The sequence below is a fragment of the Cyanistes caeruleus genome, chromosome 1, assembly GCF_971803275.1.
Source record: "Cyanistes caeruleus chromosome 1, bCyaCae1.hap1.1, whole genome shotgun sequence".
Classification (NCBI taxonomy): domain Eukaryota; kingdom Metazoa; phylum Chordata; class Aves; order Passeriformes; family Paridae; genus Cyanistes; species Cyanistes caeruleus.
Window position 1 is genome coordinate 70492007 of NC_141701.1, and position 15035 is coordinate 70507041.

The 15035-nt window shown below is 37.0% G+C and overlaps 1 protein-coding gene across 1 annotated transcript in view; it reads right to left on the minus strand.

Moving 5' to 3' along the window:
- The window catches only part of LOC111925366 (ATP-binding cassette sub-family A member 13), a 145263-nt gene that overhangs the window by 86346 nt on the left and 43882 nt on the right, over positions 1-15035 (minus strand). Inside the window, exons 19-22 of the mRNA XM_086880899.1 lie at positions 5102-5348; positions 4085-4174; positions 2529-2595; positions 895-1013 (exon numbers count right to left, since the gene is read on the minus strand). Coding sequence (XP_086737025.1) covers positions 895-1013; positions 2529-2595; positions 4085-4174; positions 5102-5348 — 523 coding nt within the window. The remainder of the gene's footprint in view (positions 1-894; positions 1014-2528; positions 2596-4084; positions 4175-5101; positions 5349-15035) is intronic.

The following is a 15035-nucleotide window of genomic DNA, read 5'->3' on the forward strand; positions in this document are numbered from 1 at the left end:
AAGTCGAGATAGCTACACTAATGCTTTATTTTTCAACTGAAAGTAAAACTTCACTCCTCACAAACTCCTTCTTTGTTAAAAAGGAGGGGGACAATGTAGTTTTTAATCATGTGAATATTACTGGCTTTTTTCCAGCAAAGGTATTCCCTTAGATAAGAATTTTTGCTTTCTGAAGGCTGAAATTGAGCAACGGGAAGGGTTGTGAGCAAATGAGGTATTACTGACTTCCAGAAGCATCTTAAACAGCTTTATTTCTTTCTAAACCATTCATATACTAGCTCAAATCTTTCATCCAAAGATGCTTACCTCTATGTATATAAAATCAGATGCACCTTCTTTTAATACATAAGTGGCTAACACTTCCTTCTCCTCGATAAAAGCACACATGGTCTAATATTTCCGCTTACATTATCAGCAGTGGTTGAGTTGTAAAGGCATATAAATAATCTTCAAAACACAGCAGATAATCTCTGTTGCTTATATCACATAATATGAAGTACTGCTGGGGCATACCAGCCCTTCTTACTTCAAAGAAAATATTAATTGGAGCATATCCACCTTTATTTGATTGAGTCTCTGAGGAATGGAAATTATATTGTTCACCTGGTTTAGATATGCATCTCTGAGATGCTGAAATAACTCACTACATGGAAGAAACTCCAGAGTATGCCTCAAGGTAATCATCATCCATGCAGCTGCTGGAGGAAGTTCTGAGATGTGACCATTGAGGGTCTTTCATGTTACCTTGAATAGCAGTTTAACTCTACACCTTGATAACAATCACCAGACAAAGACAACTTATATTCTCCATGACAAATGTCTATGCTTTGGCTCAGAAAGGACTGTGGAGTTCATACACAAGGGATAAACAAAGGCTAGATATTTTATGGTTACCTTGTTTTGCTGGAAGACCTCACTAAATACTCTTCCACAGGGAACCCTGAAAGATTATACAAAATATGTCCTTTCTTATTCTTTACGTAGGGAGCAGAGGTATTGAAACTTGGGCATATCTGAAAAAAAGTATACATAAAATAAGTAAAGCACTTTTTAAAAACAGTGGCACTATATTTAGCTTTATTTTTTTATTTTTATGTAGATTTTACAGCATTTTTTTAAAACTGGATTTGTCTTTCTCAGCTTTAACAGATTTTCAATAAATTATGAATAGTTTTATGTTTATAAGGCAACTCAAATGATTGTGCCACCTACATGTTAGAAATCCCTTTGATTTCTCTTGCAGCCCTGTCAGTCAGTTTGTTTTGAAAACATCAAAACTTGTATATAAGTTTAGGAAAGTTTACAGCAATGAAAAAGGCAAGACTCCTTTTTATTTGTTTTTCCTGAGAAGAAACACAAAATAGGCACCAGATAAATATGAGATGAAAACAAAATTCTAATTAATGTTATAAGCTTCTAAAAATTTCATTGATGAGATGCAGAGAAGAATAAAAGATGTCCTCTAATGATTCAGTGGGACATTCTCACAACCACAGAAAAAGTGACAGATATTAGACTCAATTATCTCAGAAACTTTACAAAGTACTTTATGCCAATCAACTGAAAAATTTTAATGTTTATTTGACATCTCAACCCTACAGAAAATAAAAATTCACTCTCAAAGATTGCTCTTACATAGCTCACAGACAGAAGTTCTGCCTCCACTGTCAAGTGAGTTCTTTCAGTTTTTATGGTTAATAGACCTCTCCCTGTGAAAGTTCCCATCTGTATTTTATTCAGCCTACTTGTATTTTAAGTCTCTTTAGTATTAGAGACAAACTTATTCCTTGTCCAGAAAAGTGAAAAAACAAGTTTCCTACTTCCATTTCTCCCAAAACTTTATTGCTGTACTTTATATGCAACTCTTACTCTAAATAATTAGACATTTTTAAACAAAATATACTTTTTTAATAGGAAATTCCCTTTTGTGGAAATAAATTGGTCACCTCAGACAGTTTCATATTTTTGTTTCTTACTCATAGCAAATCAGCAGAAAAGAAGGTCAGAAATTCATTATATTTTTCAAAATCCTGCATTTCTTGAAGCCTGTTGTATTTTGAAATCCAAAATCTAAACCAAAAGCAAACTCTAACAATTAAATCTCATTCATTTGTAAATTACATGGTGGGTTCTACCAGCCAGGTTCACCCACCCTTCCTTTTGAAAGTAGGTAGTCTTCCAGATGTTATGGAAATGTTACATTTTAACCTTGTTTTACATGGCAGTTTTTCTTAATCAGAGTACTATAGCATATTTAAAGTAAATTGCATCTTCTGAAAACAGTTAAGCTGTCTCTATTTCAGATCAATCTATAGCCATTTCTAGTGCACACATATGTTCATATAGATAAAGAAGAAATTTTCATTAGGTGAAACAGAAGTAAATCTTCAGTCATTACAAAGTCAAATCTGTGAGGATTTATTTCCTCATCACTTTCACCAGCCCTTCAAAAACAGTAGCCAAGGAATTCAAGGTAATATACACACAGATATTTTTTACATATATAAGTAAATAAAAAAATTACATACCTCCTGTTCAGACACACATCTGCATGAATCTTGAGGTGATTCCATCTGCCAGCATGAATTATTCTTTCTAAGGGGAATCAACATAATAAAATTATAACTAGCAAATTAAAGGAATATGTCACTTAACAGAAGAAATCCAGAGAGTAATGAGCAGATCTGACATGCTGAACACTTTTCAACAGAATTTCAACAGAATGACTAGGTTGGAAGAGACCTCCAAGATCATCAAGTCCAACCCATGCCCTAATACCACAACTAGACTCTGGCACTGAGTGCCACATCCAGACTTTTTTTAAACACATCCAGAGATTTTGACTCCACCACTTCCCAGGCAGACAATTCCAGTACTTTATCACTCTTTCCATAAAAAACTTTTTCCTAATATCCAGCCTATGTTTCCCTTGACGCAGCTTTAGACTGTGTCGTCTCGTTCTATCAGTTGCTGCCTGGAGAAAGAGATCAACCCCACCTGACTACAACCATCTGTCCAGAAGTTGTAGAGAGTGATAAGGTCACCTCTGAGTCTCCTTTTCTCCAGGCAAAACAACCCCAGCTCCCTCAGTCATTCCTCACTTGTGTTCCAAGTCCTTCACCAGCCTTGCTGCCTCCTCTGGACATGCTCCAGTGTCTCAATGTCCTCCCCAAACTAAGGGCCCCAGAACTGGACACAGCACTCCAGGTGAAGCCTCATCAGTGCCAAGTATAGGGGAAGAATGACCTCCCTGCCCCTGCTGGCCACATTATTCCTGATCCAGGCCAGGATGCCATTTGCCTTCTTGGCCACCAGGACACACTGCTGACTCATGTTCAGCTGGCTGTCACCAGTACCCCCAGGTCCCTTCCAGCCTGGGCACTGTCCAGCCACACTGTCCTCAGGCTGTAACTTTGCAGGGGGTTATTGTGGCCAAAACGCAGGACTCAGAACTTGGACCTATTAAACTTCATCCCACTGGACTCTGCCCATCCATCCAACCATGCCAGGTCTCTCTGCAGTTCCCCCCTCCCTTCCAATAGATCAACACAAACTCTCAGTTTAGTCTGCAAATGTACTAATGAATTACCTTCTCAGCATTTAACCACAACAGAAGCTGTGTCTAGAGTGATACTAATTTTACTCATTTTTAAAAAAATTGATTTATTAAAAATATTTATATAGGCATCAAATGAACTTCATGTCCCATATTCGCAGCAATTATTAAAGCATAGTCATCACTGCATTCCTGAATTTGGAAATCTAGAATTCCTAACAAGTATTTGCCTATTTGTCTTTTCATCCTTCATATGGATACCGGCTTGATCAAAATCATCCTGAAATTAAACAGAAAATTCCCACGGACTTTTAAGCTGTATGGATCACATCTTTAACAGTAAATGCTATTTTGTTCTTCACCTGGATGCCAGCTCCTTTACCAGAAGCCATTTGTCACTAACTCCATACTGCCAAAAAAAAAGCCTAAGATAATCTGTTACACATAAAGAAAACAAACAAACAAACAAACAAACAAATAAATATTCAATATTTAAATTAAGGAAATAGTTACATTAGTTACAATTACCCATGTTGTGAATGTGTGCATGTGTGGTCCCAATCAGAGAAATATCCCAGTAGAACCTGAGAAAGTTTTCCTAGGTTATCATCTTCAGTGCTGTTCAGAGGGCCATAGAGGTATAAAGAGTGAAGGGGAAAGAAAAATTGAAAAAAAAGAAAAAAAAAGAAATAAAGACATGTTAAAACGTCTAGCTCGATTAACCTTCAGTCTCAAGGTTCTATGTATTTTCCAATAAATTAAAAGACTATAAAATCCACGCATAGGAAATACACCGAAATAATCTGGTTTCAAAAAAACTCTATGTGAACATGTAAAGAAAATTCATTGCAATTTTGGCTAAACAAATCTCAACATTTACCCATAAGCATCCTTCTCCTTAAAATCATGCATTCCTAGTGGATGGCACTGCTGAAGTGTTTTTATGCTTATAAAATAAATTTATTTAAAAATTCAAACAGCATCTTGTTAGGTTCATCTGCTTATTTTCACAGTAGAGAAAGTGATCTATATATGTGCTTAGCACTCTATACAGATTAATTCTATAGATACCACACATTAAATATAAATAATCTAACTGGTTTCAAAGCTGAACATACAGAAATCAGGTTGAGTAAGAAGAGCAGCAGGTTTTGTAAATACTGTGTGGTATTTTCAAACTCAATAATTGTTTTGAGAAAATAACTTCAGACTTAAGCAATTTTATAAAATGAAGAATGCAAAAGCTTGTTCAAATACACTTGTTCATTTACATATAAATGGTCATGGCTGGTATTGATTTGAGTTCAATCTTCTCCAAAGTCTTTGCCCTTTCCTCCAGAAAATCCTTGACACAAAGCTTTTCTAATTTTGTCTTTCCCTTAAAACAATCTATAAAAGTATACTAAACATCTAAAAAAACCCCCACCTATGTACTGTAAAAAGTAACCTATCATTCTTTCTAGAATACAAGTCTTTAAAATAGGAGAACTCAAGGGTAAAGGTCCCAGAACCCTGGATACTGATGATGATGGATGAGCCCTTTACCTAAAGAAGGATTCTGCATTGTTGTAAAGTCTTGGTGTCAGCTTGAGAGAGGGATAATCAATAGCCAGTGGCTTCACACTAAACAAGGCCATTGACAGTGCAACAAAGAGGACGGGCAGCAGCACACTTGATAGGCTTCCTCTCCAGTCTCGCCTTGTATGGTGAAACCTCTTCATTAGTAGGGCAACAATCTGTGTGAGAACAAGGTGGGCTCCATGCACACTCGAGGCTCCCGCAAGTGAAATGCCTAAGTGAGACAAAGAAAACAACCTCTTGACAAACAAGGAAAACCAAATTGAACTTTCATGTACTACATTGTCAAATATAAAATACAATAGTTTTTTAGCTCTAATAAATCCAACTCCATGAACCTAGCATGTTCTCCTGAATAAATAGCCCCATATGATAACACTTCAAAGTATAACCAATTAACCCTTCCTATCAGGGAAAACAGATATTCAGTTAACATATCTCTATAGCTTCCCATGTACAGCTAATGACTTACTGAATACTATTTTCCCTAGGTATCCTCTATGGTCCTGCACTTGTTCAACCATTCCTTGTGTATTGCCACCTTTGTTCCTGGACAAATTGCTCTGAAAAACATGGCCTGTATTAGCACTAATGTCTTGATCTACCTTGACTGGAATCAGTGGCAACTTTTTCACGGAAATTCAATGGATCATCTTCAGAACATCACAGTTGCTAGGCACATGGATTCTCAGAAAAGCATTCCCTTCATTTCCCTGCTCATATTGGACTAATAAAATTTTCATATTTGCTAGTCATCCAGTTTTCAGAGCTCATGTGCTGTCCTTCAGATTCACATGGGAGTGTGTCCACAGCTTATTAATATCTCACAAATCAGTCAGTTTCTCAATAGACTCTCTCTTAATTTAATTTTATTGTTCTCTGTCAGACACTTGTGAATCACACTCCTCTGCCTCCATTTTAGCCCCTAATGCCTTCTAGGTATGTGCAGAGTCTTATCAAACTTTTTTGCCTGTGGCCTTGCCCAGCTGAATGTCCTTCAACCTCTTTCCTTCCTCACAGCATAGCAGTGTCTGGCAGACTTACTACCACAGGTATTAGTACTGTAGCAAGACTGAATAGCCTGTATATTATAGTGCTCAGTGTCATGCTACAGTTTATGAACACTTGTGATTTGCCTCTTATTACCTTCCCTTCTGCATATTGAGAACACTCTAACCAGCATTTCCATATTCCATATTTAAACAGCTATGTGTATGGAAGTTCCCAAGTAACCTCAAATGAATTGTCCTTCTCTTAGAACAGTTTTCTTCTGAGTTAACAGAATTTTAATCTCAGACCCTTTGCATTGTTCTAACAGAGTATTTTTAACCAAGTGAGGCAAACAGGGAGAAAAATTAATCAGATAATAAACCAAACTTCTGACCATGGTCATTGAGCAAAACAGCTCTAATTCTGCACTCGTTACTTCAGTACATACAGGTTAATCACTTTCAGTCCCTGGGAAGGTCACAAATCAAATTCTCTAGAAAATTAAACCCAGGTATGAAGAACAATAAATAGCCAGGAATAAACATGATATATGTAAATTGTGTTAACTGAGAGCTCAGCATGAATACAGGACTGGTTGGGTGAATAAAGGATGAGCAGTGTAAACAGTTTATTTTGATTTAACAAAGCCTGTGACATGGTCTCCCAGAGTCAAATGTGGTGTGGAGGACAACAAGGACCACTGTCTGGACTGACAGGCACTGCCCTGCAGGCTGGGAACAGGGACACCAGATCCAGCTGAGGATCCAGATCCAGATCCAGTTGGTTAGTTGGGGTGCCCTTCAGGGGCAAAGATGAGCAAACACTGCCTAACAGTACCTTTTAACACAGATGTGTGTGCATAGCAGCACCTGGAAGGGATCCACCCTGTTTGGGGTCATCTTTATATCAGGCACTGGGGACAAGGAGAACCTCCAGGCAGCAGAAGCAGCTCTATGGCAGCACCTAAGAACCCTAGTGGCATCAGGGAGCAAAAGCTCTGCTCAGGAGAACGACAAGCTGCAACAGGCACCAGCTAGTACCTGGGAAATTCTGATATCATAAATCAGGAAAATAAATTTCACTGTGAAGTAAACAATCAGAACTCAAGGCCAGCCTGGAAATTGCACTAAGTAATCTGCTCTTGACCTGCTTGACCTGCATTCTCAACATTGATGTTCTCTGATTTTAACAGACTGTAATTAATTAATTTGGGGATTATTTGGGGGGGGGGGGGGGAAGGAGGGAAATTTCAGTTTTTATTCCTTTAACTCCACAACCAGATGTTATTTCTTTTTTCCCCAAAAAAAGTCCCATGGAACAGAAATTATTTTTAAGACGTTCTAATCACAGCTGTAGCTTGCTAATTTGACAGCTAACACAAATGGGATTTAAGGTTTTGAATCTGTGGAGAGAAAAAGTAGCTTCAAAATTCAGACTGTGATTCAGCTTTCAAGTGCCCTAATCAAGCAGGGTTACATTTTAGGCTTGGGAATGTTTATTCTGTAAATTGGAGTAGGAGGAGGAGACATTCTTCTTAAGAATTCTTTTTTTAAGAAAACTTCTTAGGAATGTATTAAGTTCTTCATATTATCCTGGTAAGACTCCCAGTAGTCATCACAATACAGAAGTTGAGACACTCAGAAAAATTTTAAAAGTATGAGTGTTTTTAGACTCTAACACATCCAGTAAGTGCTTTCACCTAACATCCCTGAAAAGCATACCATCTCTCATTTATCTAAGTAGCAAAATGCCAGAAAAGAAGCACATGGTTAGGTATTTTCTGTTGTCCCAGATCTGCTTATAGGTCATTAGCACGAGATGTGATTGAAAGAGTCTTCAAAATATTTGACCCTTTGAATCTCTGAAAGAAACTATAACATCTGCTTTCTGGGGACAGAAAGGGAAATCAGAGCTGCCATTCCTTCTTTTTTCTTGACAAACAGAGCAGAGAGAAATTATAACAATTCAGAATGCCAAAGGAAGGGAAACTGTCACCATGAATATAAGTAATTGTCCATTTTGTCCAATATTCTGACTCTTACTCAACATTCATAATGGCAATGATCCAAGACACATCCCAAGAAGATGCAATAAACCATTATTGTGAAAGTATACGTTTGACTGTTTGACTCAGGTACTTCTTTTTTTTTTAAAGTAATTTATCTTTTCTAAAACCTTTTATGCTTATTGTTTAAAAATGAAAAGGGTGCCAAACATTTTTCTGAATTATCTTAAATTTCCATCCTTGTGACTTTGAATTCTATAATTTCTTTATGTTTCAGGTACAAAACAAAATTCTTTACTTTTCTTAAAATTTATTCTATATGATGATACTGGATGGACTCAAATCTTGCTTTAGGAGACAGGTTATAGAAGTTTTCAATCTATCTTCTGCATAAATAATCTCAACCTTTCACTCTCCTCCTATAAAAATCTTTAGAGTCCTACTACTTTGCTACTTGTCTCAAGTCCTCACATTAAAACTGTATCAGTCTCAAGATATAACGTGTTCAATGCAGCTGTCCATCAGATGTGGAAACACTGTTGATGTATACAATAGTATTATATATTATTGTACTGATCAATTTGTTTTCTTTATGCATCATACAGTGCATATTCAGTGGTATGTATACATCTGACTGCAGCCACAGTGAAAAGTAGCCTGCATTGTGTTGGAGTCTGGAATACGGAGTGTGTGCCCTTGTTTCTGATACTTAGTTCTAAGATCCAGAAAAACACTGAATTTCATATAATATGAAATTCATGAGCATGTTTTCATGGTGATACATGAAAACAACTGTTAAAATTAGATAGAAAAAGCTAAAAGTGTAAGTGTGTAGATTAGAAAGTTTTCTTAAATCACTGGGTGAAAAAGTTAGAGAACAGGAGACAAGATGGAAGATTTAGGGTGTTGTCTCTTGTCCCTTCTTCTTTCTTCTTCATGTTCTTCTCCTAGAGGTTTTTGGGTAATAGTAAGTGATTGGACAGAAAATGCTGCAGTGCAGCACATAGGTGAAGGGTCATTGGGTCATTAAGAAAAATAATATACTTGTCTATTGTTAATTGGGTAAAAACAGGTATAACGATGAAAGAACTGCGTGGTTCAGGGCCATTTTGTGCTATCGGGCACAGGATGAGCCACAAGGCCTTGTTGTACCATCAGAAGAAAGAAATGTACCAGATTGTAAAGAATTATCCTTGTGCAGCCAGCCTGGAGAGACCTGCCAAGTTTTGTGATGACCTTCTAATAAACATGAGAAACAAGATTCTAACGAGCTCGGGAGTTTTCTTCAAAACTAGAGAACTGATATAAGCAGGACCCCCACGAGGGAGGATCCCAAAAGAATTCAGTCCAAAGGAGGCTGAGAAATACAGGAAGATAAAGGAAAATACAGAAGAAATGCAGCAGAATCAGAGAAAGAGAAAAAGGATTTTTTAGAGGAAAGTTACACATTGGGTTTTCCATAATAGACTCAATACAGCTTTCAAGATTCCCAAGGTATTAAATCACTCTTTCAACTAGAACCTACAGAATTAATATTTGCTTCATAAAGCTTGTAAGTAATTCACCACCTACATCTGGTATCTCTGGTTTGTCAGGATGCATAAAATCAGCATACATTCATGGGATAACAGCTGCTGATTATCACTGAGAGTCATAAAGGCTAGAAGAAAAGACCAGACAACCTCTCTGTTCTAAAGACAATTTTATGCAGAAAGCTTATGAAAATATCCTCATTAATAATTTAGTTCATAGAATTCAAAACCTGGCCCAAGCGTTAGAAGCTGTCTTGCTTGACTTACAATTGCAATTATCCACCAGAAGTGCAATTATGTTCACAATTAACTTGTAATTCCCAATTCATCCAGACTCTCCTTTGTATAACAGACAAGACTTTTACTAGTTTCTAATACATATAGGTTAATATTAGGGAAACAGAATAGGTCCTAAAATCCAGAAACTAAGATTATCAAAATCCTTGCCTATAGACCAGTGTAGAATTAGGAGCAGAAAAAATTATTGTAAAAGTCTCTAAAACTTGGTATTAGATGAACTTTTTCTCCTGTATTTTTCACTTCTAGAAAACAATGTAATTCTACTCTTTTTTTTCATGGTGCAGAAGGAAAGATGGGCTATGCACTAGATAAATTAACAGCCAGGAGCATACATTTTCAATTCTACTTATGTCACTTTGGCATTTAGACAAGTAATTTAGAAGAGGTCCATATTTTGGGAAGGTAATACTGGAACTGCAATACCCTGGCAAAACAGTTGAGCTACCTCATATGAAACTCGCATTCAGAGGCAGTACATATTTATTGGCTTATCATAAATTTTGTGCCAACAAGTAGTTCTAAGCTGAGCAAGTGAACTGACATCATTCTGCATTTCAGCACACACCATACTGGCCCAGAGGCAGTGCTAGCCCACCAATCTATGCACAATATTTCATTAGAAGATATAAAAATTTCCTTCCTTTTCCTGCACATTTTTCTACCCATTATAAAAATTACTATTATATTGATTTTGTTTCCAGGAGGATTTTAAAGATTTCCATGTGGGGAATTTGATTAAATAGCACTTTTAAGGTCTAAAGTATAAAGGGTATCTGGTCTATGACATCTGGTCTGTGTTTCACACTATGACTAGTTTTCGCTTATGTATAATAACCAGTTCTCTCTATCTGAAGCTGATCAGAAAAATATTTATTTTGGAGGGAATTTCACAAGAGAAGTTCTCTTGGGGTATTTTTAGATATAAATCCTCCTGTTCCTCCACTCAAGCCATTTTTAATTTTAGGCATTGTGAACATTTTTTCTAAAAAGTTGATTCAAATTGTTTCCATCTTAAGAATTTCTTGTCTTGGAGCTTCTCCCTATTCCATATATATTGATTAATCCAATTAAGTATAATTTTTGAAGGGAAAACCTGTAGGGTTCTAAAAATTTAGCTTTACATTCTGAGTCCCAGATCCCACAATAGGATTCTGCATGGGCCTGAAGACCTTTGAGACAGAGTAATAGATATTTAAGCAACTGTAGAGTTCATCAGTAGAATTAACATATTTTAAGGCCAAGGAATTTATGTCTGTCACTCCTTAACTTTATAAAGAACCCCCTTCACAACTCAGATCTCCCAAGCCCTTTTCCTCAAGCCAGACAGTTGACTGGTTAGATTATTTCATTCCTTTATCTAAGATATTATTTTTTCAAGATCTGACATGCTTAATATTTTATCACACCGAAGACCACAAAAAGGGCAGCATGAACAATACATCCAATTCCTACTGAAAAATCAAGAAAGAACCAGAATAACCAGAAAAATGTGATAAATACCCTCACTGAAGAAACTCCAATATCAAAATCTCACAATCTAAAAACCTGTCTCTAGAAAACTACTAGCAAACTCGTAAAGGAGCCTCTTTAAGCTCTTTATTATTTTTAATTTCCTAGAGTAAGGGGTGTGAACAAAAGTTCATTTGTACACAAAAATCTTAGGAAAAGAATGGAGCAAACTCTTTTCAAACTTACCACTGTGTTTAGAAGAAATGCATGGTAAAATTAGGCCTGAACAGAGTAGGAATTACCTACTCCCAGAAATGTGTAAGGGGCTGAAGAACTGGTAGGATACAATTGCACTTAGATCTTAGAGGGAGAAACATTTTATAGTACCCTCACACTTGACATGTTGGAGAGGAGAGATATCTGACTTTGACTAATTAAATGAAAGACAGAAGTGTAAAGTGGGTTTGTGCAAAAGGAAAAGTTAAAACATCCAGGTGTTAGAGAGAAAAAAGCCTTCATCCATAAAATAATTTTCTTTACTCGTTGCATTGTTATCCAAGCAGTGACAGAGGTGTATCCAAGCAAGAGTATTTGATCCTGGACATCTCTTTGCATCCAAGATTTTCATTCAGATTTGTCATAAGGAGTAAACACATTGTACAGAGAACATAGGGCACATAATTAAATGGGAATGTAAAATACATTTCCATTGTCCTTCTCAATGATCACAATGAATCTGATGAAGGGCATGGAGCACAAGTCTTATGTGAAGTGATTGAGGCAGCTGGGGTTGTTTAGCCTACAGAAAAGAAAGCTCAAGAGTGACCTTATCACTCTCTACAATTACCTGAAAGGAGGCTATAGCCAGGTTGTGGTCAGTCTCTTCTCCCAGGAAACCAGCAACAGGACAAGAGGAGTCTTAAATTGAACTAAGGGAGGTTTAGGCTGGACATTAGGAAGAATTTCTTCACAGGAAGATGCAATGTTGGAATGGGCTGTCCAGGGAGGTTGTGGAGTGACTGCCCCTGGAGCTGTTTAAGGAAAGACTGGCTGTAGCACTCAGTGCCATGGTTTAGTTGATGTGGTGGTGTTAGGTCATAGATTGGATTTGATGATCTCAGAGGTCTTTTCCTACCTAAATGATTCAGTGATTCTGATTCTGTAACTTTGTTAACCAAAAAGAATACTATTAGAGAATATTATTTCTGTCCCCTAAACTCTCCAACTTTTGAAGAGTTTACTTGGTGAACTTGATCAGAGTCCCTACCTGAATCTTTTTCAACAGCCAACCACCATCACACTATGCTGCTGTAAAGATCTACAAAATAGTCAGAACAGATTTTAAATGTAAAAAATAAATACAACTCAAGGTCTTTATTTTATCTCCAGGCATAACATAGCCTCATTCAAGTTATGATTATCATCCTTAAATTTCAAGAACTTTCATTTTCTCCAAGTTAGACTATATTAGAGGTATGAAGAATAGATGAAGAGATGAACACCTCTGAATGCAAACAAAGTATTTCATCACAATTATAACAAGTAGATTAAAACTAAAAATTAGATTATAGTTTTCCCTTCCTTTACATGTTCCCAATCCCAACTACTTATAGCCAACATTATAAATTTCAAAACAGATTGTTGTTTTGTTTTCTGGTTCTTTACTACTTGCAGGAATCTATACTCTTTTTTTTCAATTAATCCCCATTTTGGGAAGTGCTTTATTGATCATTTTCTTCTCTAGCAGATAACCAAAGGTCTCTGTGGGGAAAGCGGGTAGGGTTAACTTCCTTCATGTCTCTGAAATAGGGAGATAAATATGAGGACAAGGAGCCTGGGAATACGGAAAAACTTCTTGACACTATAAAAGTAGCATCCTTAACTAGAAAACAGTATTTGCACTCTTTTCCTAGCAGCCGTCTAACGTCTGGGCCTATCTAAGAAAGAGTCCAAGGTGTCCATACTGTGGATGACAAGTAGAAATTAACCAGGCAGCAATCACAAATAAAACAACTGGTAGGGAAAATATTTGGGTGAGAGAATATGGATGCTAACTGTGAAGCAGGCAGCATAGTGCCTGTAGAAATTGCAGGCCACATAACTTTCTCAGTCTTGCCTGAGAAAGTGGCCTGGGAAATTATAAGGAGGAATTAAAACAATCCTCAGAGACAGAAAACAGCCTTGCAGGTGCTGTTTGTCTGTTCCTTGTTTTCTGGCAAGAGAAGGTCAAGGGGTGGTGAGCCCCACTGACCAAAGCTGGTGATGTGTTAGTTTTCGAGCCAATAAGAGTTTCTTTTCTGTACCTTTCATATATCAGTCTATAAAAAAGATCTGAAGCAATAAACCAAGGAGAAATTCTCCTGATCGACTCCTAAGAGAGTCTGTGTCATTCATCTCGCCGTTCCTAATAGAGCGACAAGAGAATATAGTGGTTTAGGTTTGCTAATTTGAGTTTCCTGGCCAATGCACTAAATAATGTGGTTGGTTTAGCACTAGCTAAAATCACCAGTATACTTAACTATTTCTTGCTGTGAGATATGTATTAGGAGGAGGGCAAAACAGGCTTAAAACGTAAGAAGTATGAAGAAAACTTTATTAACAGAACTAAAAGAATAATAAGAATCAGAATAAAACCTTCAGAACCCTTTTCCTCCCCCGCCCGTCTTCTTTTCTTTCCCAGCTGACAATGTACAGACAACACATGGGATTTAAAATCAGTTACCACCTCTACAATAGTCTTTCATCAGTTCTTATAGGGAGAAAAGTTTTCTCGTGCCACACCATAGAGACTTCTCCATAAGAAACTGTTCTCTCATGGCTTTCAACTTCCACGAATAGCAGCAGCCCAGGGAAAAAAATCTGCAATAGTGAAGCTCCCCCCATTTTCACAGCTTTCTTAGAGCTGAGTTAATGGGCCATGTCAACTTAAGGGACATTATTTTTAAGGATGAGCTGTTCAAAACCAAAGGTTCTCTTCATCTATCTCTGTGATCATCTTTATCTCGGAGAACAGACGTCTTCTCTCCCTGGGGGAAAAGGGCCATCATCACTCTTATTTGTGTCTCTATTCAAGCTTCTCATGGGATCATAGCAACTTCAACATCTGCTTTGCTTCATTATGGATGTGTCTGCTCACATCTACAGTTTGAACACTCCATCCCCCCCATATCTTCTCTTTAATTACAAGGGGTATTTTAGCGTATCATAGTCCATCTCCATGGTGTAATAAATGGAATTGGTTTGTGCTAACTAAATTGTAACTATTTGGAAAGTTATTAGAAGCAACCAAAAGAATCAGTGTTACAAGGCAGATGCACCACTTTACAGATGTTATATGTTAAAATTGAGGTACAGGATGTAGTTTGGAAGATAAGTGATGTCCCAAGATGAAAATGGCCTTGAGATGGACAAAATTAGAACAACTTTAGGCATTGGGCCTAAAAATCAGTAAATATAAGACTAATTAGTAGACTCACATAACACAACACTTAGTACGCACATATGTCACCCTGAAAACTCAGCTTCTGAGCTTGCTGACATGGTTTTCTAAAGACTTTCCCAGGACAGTAACTGTAAACATAGATATGTGTACATTCTTTCTGTTTCTTTCTTGTCTGTTTCCCAT